Source organism: Sus scrofa, chromosome 8, assembly GCF_000003025.6.
Source record: "Sus scrofa isolate TJ Tabasco breed Duroc chromosome 8, Sscrofa11.1, whole genome shotgun sequence".
Classification (NCBI taxonomy): domain Eukaryota; kingdom Metazoa; phylum Chordata; class Mammalia; order Artiodactyla; family Suidae; genus Sus; species Sus scrofa.
The window spans coordinates 30,762,058-30,774,922 of NC_010450.4; the positions used below are offsets into that span (position 1 = coordinate 30,762,058).

The 12,865-nt window shown below is 40.3% G+C and overlaps 1 protein-coding gene across 1 annotated transcript in view; it reads right to left on the reverse strand.

Moving 5' to 3' along the window:
• SMIM14 (small integral membrane protein 14) overlaps positions 3,360-12,865 on the reverse strand; it is a 75,000-nt gene continuing 65,494 nt past the window's right edge. Inside the window, exons 4-5 of the mRNA XM_021101115.1 lie at positions 9,787-9,929; positions 3,360-6,516 (exon numbers count right to left, since the gene is read on the reverse strand). Of these exons, the coding sequence (XP_020956774.1) occupies positions 6,484-6,516; positions 9,787-9,929 (176 nt within the window). The 3' untranslated portion in view covers positions 3,360-6,483. The remainder of the gene's footprint in view (positions 6,517-9,786; positions 9,930-12,865) is intronic.

Sequence of the window (12,865 nt, forward strand, 5' to 3'; positions counted from 1 at the left end):
GAGCCCTGAAAAGACCTCCAAGTGTAAAGGGATTCTGAGAACAAAAAGTTTGGGAACTGCTTGATGTATGCCAGTTATTTCAGATTATGTTTCATGGAGCTTTAAATTTCCCTAGTGGTGTGTCAGAGTCTGAGAAAGAGAAGGAGTGGGAGATTAAAACACACTGGGCTTTGTGTTTCTTACTTCCTTCTCCTCCACATCAAAGTGGCTCTACTTTTATCTGCTGTTATATATGAACATGTCATGTAGGATTTCAATTTATAAATGGGTTCCTCCTAAAATTTGGAAACTACTGATTCAGTTATTCATTAAGAATTTCCTCCAAGTGTTTACTATGTGATAAGACTGTGGTAGTAACTAGGAGTATAATTGTGAGTAAAGAATGATACATTCCAGGAGTTCCTGTTGTGACAGAGAGGAAATGAATCTGACTAGGAACCATGAGGTTTCGGATTTGATCCCTGGCCTCGCTCAGTGGGTTCGGGATCCGGCATTGCTGTGGCTGTGGCGTAGGCGGGCAGCTGTAGCTCTGATTTGACCCCTAGCCTGGGAACCTCCATATGCCATGGGTGTGGCCCTAAAAAGAAAGAAAGAAAAAAAAAAAAGAATGATACATTCCCTGCCTTCTTCAGTTTTATTGTCTATGGGTAAACATCAAACACCACACAGATACATGTAAAATTACAACTTTATTAAGGAGAGATGCATAGGCTTGTGGGAATACAAGTACCTAACATAGTACAGGTCAGGGATGCGTCCTCAAGTGTTGGTAACTGAGCTCCTAATGGAATATAGGCATTAAATAGGAAGAACAAAGAGGATGGTTAGAGGGATAAAAAGGGTAAATGGATGGAGAACAATTCAGAGCTCATTACAGTCATCAAGAATTAGAAGCAGCATGTCCAGGGCAGTAGCCACGGAAATTTAGAATAATGAACAGATTAAAGAGATGATCTGGGGAGTTCCCAGGTGGCTTGGCTTTGCGCTTCTAAAAGGAAAAAAGATGTTTAAGATAATAGTATGTCACTTTTTTCACAATTCTTTTAGGAATATACAAAAAATAAAGTTAAAAATTACAGGTCCAGGGTTTGCCAGTGGGAGTGGATGGCTGTAGTTGTATGAAAAACAAATTATTAGAGGAGAGGTTAGGGGACTGAATATTCAAAAGATTGTCTACTTGGACATTGCTATCACCAAGAATCCCCACAGGGAGAGTTTTAAAAAGACAGGCAGGAAGTCCAGTGCTTAAATTCTTCAAGGAATGAGGTGTGATCCAGAGGTCTATAAATGACTGTGAAAGATAGGGTATCAAGTGGAATACTGACAGCAGGAGCTTCAAAAAGTTGGAGCATTCTAGAGAGGAGAGAGTGATAGCCTAGCAGCCAAAATAAGGAACTGGAACGAAGTTCACTTATATTCTTTAGTTATAAGGTCTGGAAAGAAAACAGCCCCCATTTGAGAAGGCAACGGGAGAGTCAGCGCCCCTAAGGAGATGCCACATTTTGGTAAAGGGAATGTCCAGGAAAAAAAAAAAAAAAAGAGACATGGGACTTTTGCTGATGCTAACCCTTAAGTTTACATGGTTTGGGGCATGTGGAAAGGTCTGGGATTGAATCAGCAAAGGGGGAATGGCTGAGTGATGGCCTGGAGTCTTGGACTTATACAAACAGGGATAAAGGACATCAGACAATTAATCAAGATCGTCTCTAAGGCCAGTTATCACAGTGAGGCCTTGAGTGCGGGGAGTGGGAAGGGAGGCTTGAAGTAGCCTTGGCAAAAACATTAGTGAGTCTTCCTGTCAGAATAATGGTACTGGTGCCGGGGCCAATAAAGGGGTGACATCACTATGAAAGGGGCTCTGAGGGTATCCCCTGATAAGTCTGCACCTACTCTTTTTCTCCCATCTTAATGAAACAGCAGCAGAAAAACCCTCTCCCTCTCGACCCATATCCCACCCAAGTTACCACCATATTTCTCTGCTCCTATTCCTTATATAAAACCCCTCCAAAAAGTTGCTTGTTCTGTCTCTCCTTCTTTACCCCCATTTTTTCCCTTAACTACTCCAGCTGGGTTTTCATCCTCATCACTCCAACAAAACTTTTTTTTTATCAAGTTCACCATAATACTTTTCTTTTTTTTGGCCATGCCCACAGCATGCAAAAGTTCCTGGGGAGTTCCCGTCGTGGCGCAGTGGTTAACGAATCCGACTAGGAACCATGAGGTTGCGGGTTCGATCCCTGCCCTTGCTCAGTGGGTTAACGATCCGGCGTTGCCGTGAGCTATGGTGTAGGTTGCAGACGTGGCTCGGATCCCGAGTTGCTGTGGCTCTGGCATAGGCTGGCAGCTACAGCTCCGATTAGACCCCTAGCCTGGGAACCTCCATATGCCGCAGGAGTGGCCCAAGAAATAGCAAAAAGACAAAAAAAAAAAAAAAAAGTTCCCAGGCCAGGGGTCAAACCTGAGCTATAGTTTCGACCTGCACCACAGCTGCAGCAATACCGGGTTATTAACCCACTGTGCCACATGGGAACTTAGCTTGAAATCATTTCCACGAAATTATTTCACAAATTTTGCTATTTTAAACAACACCTAAGTATCACAGAGACCTTGATATCATAACAATGCCAGCGAAATTATATCATTTTATGGGTATTAATAATCCTTAGCATCTGGATGCATTCCAGATCACAGAGGAAAAGCAAATTTTCACTTTTCTGTGTTTCAGTACAGTTACATGTCTAGCTCCTTTGGGGTAACATACATCTGCTCAAATAATTAACACGATTGGATATTGTACTCTCAAAGCACATGTCTATTGACCCTGTATTCTATTTTATTATTTTAAAAAAAGAATAACAAAAGAAATGTAATCACAGTCTATTTCCTAGAAGTTTTTAGAATCCTTGCTTCTGAATACTGGCCCCATACCGCTACTGTATAAATATTCTTTTTTTTTCTTTTTTTCTTTTTTTGGTCTTTTTAGGGCTGTACCTGCAGCATATGGAGGTTCCCAGGCTAGGGGTTGAATTGGAGCTGCAGCTGCCGGCCTACATTACAGCCTCAGTAATGCCAGATCCAAGCCATGTCTGCGATTTACACCACAGCTCACAGCAACGCCAGATCCTTAACTCACTGAGCAAGGCCAGGGATCAAACCTACGTCCTCATGGATGCTAGTCAGATTAGTTTCTGCTGAGCCATGACAGGAACTCCTATAAATATTCTTAGAACTCAAAATTCATTCTTAGAAATGTCTCAGGGATAAAAAGTCTTACAAAGAAACTGTTTAATCAAGGACGTTAACATTTTACTAAGCAAAAAGATGCTTGCTCCTCTTCCCACAAAAGCCAAACAGAAAAGTGAGTGTTACTAATGTTTTCTATTTATTCATTAATAAAAAGTGCATAGTACAAGCCCTTTATCCCAATCCAAGTACTCAGTAAAAGATTACAATAAACCCTGGATGGCACAGATATGATTTGTTTGGCATGATTTAAACATTTAAAAACAGCAATTAACATTTAGTACATCACACGACCACTTCTGCTCTTAACAAAGTAATCATCGGACATGGTAACATACATATTTTCATTTAGAAATATTATAATGTTAAGACTAAGCCTACTATTGCAACAACAAAAATTTGACCCATTAATTTAAACTCTATTTCCCCTTCAAGTTGCTGTTTTGTGTCTTAAGCTGAGCTGGTCAAATTTTAGCACATATTCGTTTAGAGTGACAGACTTTGATTCAGGGTGAGAGACTTCTAAGGTTCCTTGGAAAATGTAGGATGTAAATAATTCTATAAACACTATCACATCGCATACCACGAACACACTAAAAGTAACTTGGAACAGCTGTACTTGATAGTTACTTCTGAAACTTTCTCCAGGTAGTTTAAAATATGACTTGCTGACATGGGATAGTGCTTGAATAGATATGTATTAAAAATCTTCCACTATACACAGTTCCAATGCTAACTTTTTCCATGTGGAAAGCAAAAAAAAAAAATTATTTTGCATAAAAGAACATTAAATAACTCTAAAATAAACTCTTAATGGCATTTGTGGAATGTTTAAGAGCCACAAGTGATTAAAATGTGAAGCTTTATCTTTCTTCTTTCTGGATTATTTTAAAAATATTGTAGCCACAGTTCAGGTGAATGTTTATAAGCCAAGTTAATGAGTAAGAGTGTGCTCAATAAAAAGGCCACGTGTAGAGGCTTTAGGAATTAAATAGAATAATATAAATTACTAGTTAGGTTAACAGGAATACTTTATGTGCTATTGCATACTGTCTTTGTCAGGAGTGCAGAGAAATTTTATAAGCAAAAAAATCAAGACTAAACACTTCACTAAGAACTTTTAATTAAGTTAAAAGTTACTAGTTAAAAAGATGGTCTATATAACAGGAAAAAGTTAATGTTCTAATGTCATGTCAATTAAGTATATGTGACAGAAATGAAGAACTAGGAATAAGAACCCAGATTTCCAGGTCTCTAGCTAACATTAACCATTCTGTTTCCATGCCACAGTCACTTCTTCAACCAAAGTCAATTCTCAGTTATTTGTGAGCCATAGATTCAGTGAACACATCAGTAACTGTGCCAGAGATTGGCTTTCTAGCAGCTTAGAGAACAGACCACTAGGATATGTGTACTAGCCTCTTAAGTTCAGGGGCAAGGGCAGAAAAAGGAATGCTCATAAGGGATTTAGCTCCATCTTAGGCCACTCCTGCCCTTCTGCTTTAAATGTTTTAGGGGTTACAGAGCTGGAAAGGCTTCTCATAGGCCATGTCGAGAGGAAAAACCTTACATCTGTGGTGTTCATTTATCCAGGATTTGACTTACCTGTGTTTGGTACCCCTCGATTAATACAAATAATTAAGGGTAGAAGTTGAGCATAAAGCTAAGATGCACAGGAGGAATGCAAGCAATCAATACTGCATTATATAATGAAATGAAGCCCTTCCAGTGTTTATGGCCTAGAATATAATCAGAATAAAGGGGGAAAAATACCCTACAAGCGCCATATAATTGTATCAGAGACTCTATTAAACAGTACAATGATATAGAGAAGTTTATTCAATTCATACAAGTAATTTGTTGGATCTATACAGTGAAAAGCTAGACTTATCTAGGGGGAAAAAAATCCTTACATTGATAGCAAAATATCTTCTAGTCCCCATAAATCATCTGCAATTACTTGCTAGGCAAAAATTCCATAACCCACAGGTCATGCAGATTTTTTTTATGCCATTTGTATTCCTTTTCTTTCAAACTGAACAAAAACAATGCAACTTTTTACATTTTTATACATTTCAAAAATTTTACTTATATTAATGCTCCTCCCCACCCCAATCCATCCTATTACTAAACGAGAATGAGACAGGGGTTAAGGAAAAGATCCTTGATTGTTTCTCATTTTCCTCTTTTTCCTTGGAGTAAACCAAGAATTCATTAAACATTTTTTTTTAAAGTCAGAAAGATAACAAGACTCAAAATGTTTTCTTTAAAGAAAATAACAGAGTAAATAAGTAAATAGCATTCAAATGTCAGTAACCAAACAGGCCCCCAATACAGCTTTAAGATAGTTTCATTTAACAGGAAAGTGTTACAACAGAAAAGCAGCTTCCTGAGAGGCACCTATTTTAAACAATAAATTATAGCTTAAATTATTACTGTATAGATTATACCTGGCAAAGGCAGAAAGAATTACATTTTTTCCTCTTCATGAACCATGTAAGGCTAGTGTACAGTGGCTTACAAATGTCATACAATGGACTATAAATTGTCCACCACATTTAAATCATATTTATTTAAAGTTTTCTTAATATTAGGTATTTGTAAGGGAATAAAAAACTTAGTAAACAATTATTTCATTTCTTCTTTCCTCCTTTTCTAGCCACATAAGCCAGTTGTAGTGGATGACACAGATTTCAGCTGTAACGTGTAAAATATTCTCAAGGCTGTCACAGTCCCAAGAACTAGAGAAGACTGCCACCCACAAATAAACTACCAAGGTAAGTGTAAATACAGTGTGGTTCTAATTTTCTTTCATACAATCTCAGATAACCCCAAATAACTTTATAAATACCTTATAAAAACTTTTAAACCCATCAAAACTATTTAAAATATTTAAATGCAGAGATCTCAGATTTCCTTCAATCAGGCCAGAAATTATCACAAAAAGGATGATCACATTTACAAAGAGAATGAATGGAATGTGTACGTTTAGGATAACCAAAAAAGCCCCATGTAACTTTTTAATGTAGTCATTTACTCAAATATAGGAAAGGTGTTAACACAGGAAGCAAAAATAAGCTCGCAAGTGAAATTTCTAGAAGCTCGTGAAAACAATACCATCCCATATTGCAGATGCAAGAGGAAAAACAGTTCTAAACAGGGTAAAGAGTACTCTGGTCATCTTCGTTCATTTGGTCGTCGTGCAAGGTGTTAACTATTTTCACTTCCCATGTCACAAAGTTAGTCCACAGGAGGGGCTGGTGGGTCTTGTCCCTGGCGTTAGAAAAGACAGAAATTAGGGAACTGACTTCATAAATCCCAGTGCAAGCAATCTAACACCTACAGTAAGAACCGAGCAGCTGTGCTCCTCACCCTCCCATCCCTCATCACACACTCATCTGCGCGTCTCCTGTTTCTGCGCAAGGGCTACTAGAGGAACACTCTGATGCACCGCTGTTTGGCTCTTTCCCCTTGCAGTGCGCAAGAGCGGAAAACCGCGTAACAGTGAACGACCTGGGTGAAGGCACTCTCCCTGACAGCTCCCACAGTCATATTTAAACCCATCAAAAGGGAGTCTCATCCCTTTTGCAAGGGTGACTAAGTACAGTTCAGTCAAAGTGAAGCAAGAGACATGTTTCTGACTACAAAACATCAGTCAATGAGGAAGCACGGGGAGCCAGTCGCTACTGGCAGCCATCCTATGCTCAGAAAGGGAGTCCACCTTGGAATAAAGCTAATGGTCTGAGGAAAGAAATTGGGTTTTTGACGACACTGCTAAACTTTCTCAACACTGACCCTACTTCTGGATGTTTTGATGTGTGAACCAAGAAAGCCAATTACTTAAACCAGGCTGAACGGATTTTTTGTTTTGTTTTGTTTTGTTTTGCCTTTTCTAGGGCTGCTCCCACAGCATATGGAGGTTCCCAGGCCAGGGGTCTAATTGGAGCTGTTGCCGCCAGCCTACACCAGAGCCACAGCAACATGGGATCTGAGCCTTGTCTGCAACCTACACCACAGCTCACGGCAACGCCGGATCCTTAACCCACTGAGCAAGGGCAGGGATCGAACCTGCAACCTCATGGTTCCCAGCTGGATTCATTAACCACTGCGCCATGACGGGAACTCCTAGGCTGAACTGATTTTTGTTACTTGTAATAGAAAGCATCTGAAATGTAAAGGAAAGATCAGAGCTTTTAGGAATCTTCAGGAAGATTCCATTTATTTACTCTGACATGCTCTATGGGGCCCAAGTTGAGGATGATCAATCTGTCTACCTGCAATTAGTCAATATGTTCTCATGCTTATTCCTAGAGCAGTGGGACTATATTCCTAAAACTGCTGGTCTATAATGAATTAAGGTTAAGGGACTGCAATCTTGCATTTTTGTCATTTTTTAAATGGCTTCTATTTTATTTTATTTATTTACTTATTTATTTTGCTTTTAGGGCTGCACCCATCGCATATGGAAGTTCCTAGGGTAGGGGTCACATCAGAGCTACAGCTGCTGGCCTATGCCACAGCCATAGCAACGTCAGATCCAAGCTGATATCTGCGACCTACACCACAGCTCATGGCAACACCGGATCCTTAACCCACTGAACAAGGCCAGGGATCGAACCCACAACCTCATGGTTCCTAGTTGGATTCATTTCCACTGTGCCACAACGGGAACTCCTTTAAATGGCTTCTAAATCAGTTTATTAAGTTGGGTTTCTTTAGCTCCAAACATTGAGGATCTTGCTCTTTGATATGAAAGTAATAAAACACAGAAAGTTAAAAAAAAAAAAAAAAAAAAGGCAAAAAAGGCTAAGGGAGTTCCCACTGTGGTGCAATGGGATTGGCAGTGTCTCTGGAGCACTGGGAGGCAGGTTCCATCCATGGCCTGGCATAGTGGTTAAGGATCCAGTGTTGCTGCAGCTACAGTGAAGGTCACAACTGTAACTCAGATCTGATCCCTGGCCTAGGAATTCCATATGCTGTGGGGCAGTCAAAAAAGAAAAGAAAAAAGCTAAGGAGAAAACACTGTCAAGACAATATAAAGCTATTTTATGGATACCCTCCTCTCTCAGAAAAATAAAAAAATTAAGGCATTTCGTACAATGCTAATGATGCCTTCTTTCTTTTTGTAATGCCTTTTTTTTTTTTAGGGCTGCACCCACAGTATATGGATGTCCAATCGGAGCTGTGGCAACTCCAGATTCTTAACCCACTGAGCAAGACCAGGGATCGAACCCACATCCTCATGGATACTAGCTGAGTTTGTTAGCCACTGAGCCACGAGGGGAATGCTGCCTTCTTTCTTAATGCTACATATCTAAATGTTCTAATCCTAAAAAAAAACCCAAAGCACTGACCAACTAACACTGCATATTTGCTTTCTCTTATATAAGCAATTAGTCTAATCCAACTCCTCTCTAACATTAACAATTCAGGATTGGGAAAAGAAGCAATTATTTTAGGTTGGGGAAGAGAAATAGTGGGACAATTTGGTGTTAAACAAGTGAATCCATCACGGAAATTTTTTTTCCCCTTTATTTTTAGGGTGGCACCTGAGGCACATTGAACTTCCCAGTTTAGTGGTCGAAGCGGAGCTGTAGCTTCGGGCCTATGCTACAGCCACAGCAATACCAGATCTGAGCCTCATCTGTGACCTACACCACAGCTCACAGCAATGCCAGATCTTCAATCCACTGAGAGAAGCCAGGGATCAAACCTGCATCCTCATGGATACTAATCAGGTTCATTACTGCTGAGCCACATCAGGAACTCCCAATCATGGAAATATTTTTAAAGAGATAATATCCAAATCAAATGGGGAAGAAAAAAATTATGAATACTGGTTCTGGAAATGATTCAAAGGAACCCTTTTATGGAAACGCTATTAAAGACAGTATCGAAAACTATTAGATTACTTTATCATATTTTTTATTTAGAAGATTCTAAAAATAGTTGTAATCATGACTATCAAGATTTGCTAACATTACCTCTCTTTCTGCCAGATCACTTGACCTTTTGTGATGCAAAAATGGAAGAATGAATTTGAGAGAAATAGGATGGGAAAACAAGAGGATAACCTGTTTAGCCAGTGTCCCTGTATTTGATAGCTAGGACAGAAGGGGAGAAAATGATGTGTGTGTGGGAGGAACACTTGAACTGTAGCTGAGAACTGAGGGAGCTGGAAGCATGAAAGGCAAGCAATTAACTGTGAGAGGGATAGAACTGGATAGTGGAGGACTGAGATTTGAGAAATTCTGCTGTGGGTTATTATGAACTGGATCAGTTTTTATGTTTCTCATGTGCGTAAAGATTGGAGTTCATCTTAAATGATGTTAGGGCTACTGCTCTGTACTTCTCTCTAAATGTAACTCACAAAGACCATTGGGGGTTGCAAATTTGACTAGTAAGATTATACAGGAAGAACTGACTCCAGGAGTTAAATTCTCCTTTTGCTAATTCACATGCTTCAGTCAAAACAAACCCCTCCCCTTTCTCAGGCCACACCCATCTCCCCACTCAAATGGATTTCTAATCCACCACACTTACATTATGAGGACTGGTTGGCTTTCCGGTTAGGTTGGATCCTCTTAGATTAGGAGGTCTCAATAGAAACAGGATCACTGCAATAACCATCCAGGCCATCAAGATCATGGTGATACTGATGCCATTATCACTGGAGGGTCCTGGTACTAAAGACAAAAAGAAAAAGTATTTGCAACAAAAACGGTAGAAAAACTATAATATCGTTCGACAAATGTAAAAACAACTTCTAATGTTTAAATGTCAATTCCAAAAACTGTATTAATATAAAAATTGTATTAATAATTTTAAGAATTACTTAGTATTGCAGCTTCAATTTTCCTTTCCTCCTGTGAGAAAATCTAAATGGTAAATGGTATAAGACAGTCATAAGCCAGAGCCTATTAAATAAAGATTTTTTTTTTTTTTTTGCTTTTTAGGGCTGCACCCGTGGCATATGGAGGTTCCCAGGCTAGGGGTCCAATGGGAGCTGTAGCCACCAGCCTACACCACAGCCACAACCTCACCAGATCCAAGCTGCATCTGTGAGCTACACCAGAGCTGCAACGCCGGATCCTTAGCCCACTAAGTAAGGCTAGGGCTCGAACGTGCATCCTCATGGACACTAGTCAGATTCGTTTCCTGTAGCTGAGCCACAACAGGAACTCCCTAAATAAAGATTTTTAACACTACAGTAGTTCTTAATATTTTTGGGTACTAGAATCCTTTGTTAATTTGATAAAAAGGACTCTTTCCACTATAATAATCCACGGATACACATACAACAATTTTGCATATGACTGCAGAAGATTCACGGACCCACAAAGCCACCAATCCACAGATATACGAGATCTTCAGAATAAGGCTAAGACCACTCGATATACAGTAAAGACACTCTAGGGGAGAGGGGATTATGCATTTCAATTGCAGAAGTGGCATGAAAAAAAAAATAACAGAGCTTAAGGAAAAGGGAACATCAGGTTGTTTAATATATAAATTAAAGATCCCTTAAATGACATTCTCAAACAGATATTTATTTGGCCTTCTTTTTGCAAAAAGAATTTGGATTCAGATCTAGATATTTTAAAGTCTATGCAAAAACAAAACAAAAAGATAAACATATGCATTCCCCAAGAGAAAAAAATCAAGTGTCTGTGTAGGTATCAGTCTTTCCAGCAACTCAAGGCAGTCATATCCTATCTAATTCAGACTAAAAATACCCAGCACAGTGCTTGGATCATGGTTCCAAACTTAACAAATTTTTCTTTTTTTCTTTTTCTGTCTTTTTTTCATTTCTTGGGCCGCTCTTGCAGAATATGGAGGTTCCCAGGCTGTAGCCACTGGCCTACGCCACAGCCACAGCAACACAGGATCCAAGCCTCATCTGCAACCCACACCATAGCTCATGGCAAGGCCGGATCCTCAACCCACTGAGCAAGGCCAGGGATTGAACCCACAACCTCATGGTTCCCAGTCGGATTCGTTAACCACTGCGCCACGACAAGAACTCCCCAAACTTAACAAATTTCTAATAAATGAAATCGATGTGGAATTTCCAAGGCCTGGGATCAACTCCCCCACCACAGTGGTGACAATGCCAGATCCTTAACCTGATGAGCAAGGGAATGGGGATCCCCAGATTTTTTATTAAAGTATACGAGAGAACTCAATTTGTCAGCAACGAAGATTACAGAAGACTAGATCTCCAAAGAAAAGAGTATCTCTTGGTGGTTACTGTAAAGACAGCCTGTCAAGACTATGTATAAATGTTTGGTTTTGGTCTCCTGGCCTCAGGAAAAACTAAAAGAAATCCAGACAAGATTTTGAAACTAAGTGGATGCACTGCACTGAGGTACATGGGCCCAGGGCCCAGGTGGCACTGTTGAGGCCAAAGGGTGAATGACCAAAGGGGACAAAGTCAAGCAAAGAGCTGAGCTATTCCAAAAGCAGAATGGCTAGGAACCTAGACTTGGTTCCAATCCAACCACTTCCCCGGAAACAACATACACAGGACTGGGGTCACCAAAATTGCATTGCTTATCACACAATGAATCAGCATCTCCCCACCTTTATATCCATATCCTTTCCTTTCTTTGTTCCCTCCTATTATATTAAATGTGCCTCCCTTAACTAAAGACCAGTTTCGGAGTTCCCATCGTGGCGCAGTGGTTAACGAATCCGACTAGGAACCATGAGGTTGCGGGTTCGGTCCCTGCCCTTGCTCAGTGGGTTAACGATCCGGTGTTGCCCTGAGCTGTGGTGTAGGTTGCAGACGCGGCTCGGATCCTGTGTTGCTGTGGCTCTGGCGTAGGCCGGTGGCTACAGCTCCGATTCAACCCCTAGCCTTGGAACCTCCATATGCTGCGGGAGCGGCCCAAGAAATAGCAACAACAACAACAACAAAAGACAAAAAGACAAAAGACAAAAAAATAAATAAATAAATAAAGACCAGTTTCTTCACTTAAGCTTTGGATCCCACAGCTCTCACAGGAATCTATCCATTATCCTCTCTCTACTGTATCACAGAATCATTTAAATGTGATAAAGTTTCCACCATCTTTGGGAAAAAAAAAAAAAAGCCCTCCCTCAACCTCATTCTCTGTCCAGCTGCTATCAAAGCTGAGAGTGATCTACATTTATACTTACACTTCACTACCTCCCACTCACTGTTCAGGTTGGCATCCACCTCCATCAACATCCAAAGAGCTCTTTAAAAGGTCACCTATGACATCTCCATGCTGCTAAGCCTAATCGGTAATTTTAGTCCTCATTTTCTTTTCTTTTTCCTTTTTTTTTTTTTTTGGTCTTTTCTGGGGGCGCCCCCACGACATATGGAGGTTCCCAGGCTAGGGGTCTAATCAGAGCTGTAGCCAACGGCCTACACCACAGCCACAGCAACCTCAGGATCCAAGCCGTGTCTGCAACCTACACCAAAGCTCACAGCAACACCAGATCCTTAACCCACTGAGAGAGGCCAGGGATAGAACCCTCATGGTTCCTAGTCAGATTTGTTAACCACTGAGCCACGACAGGAACTCCCAGTCCTCATTTTCCATGACCATTCTCCCCCCACCCAACCCCCTTTTATTTTTGGCCACACCTGCGG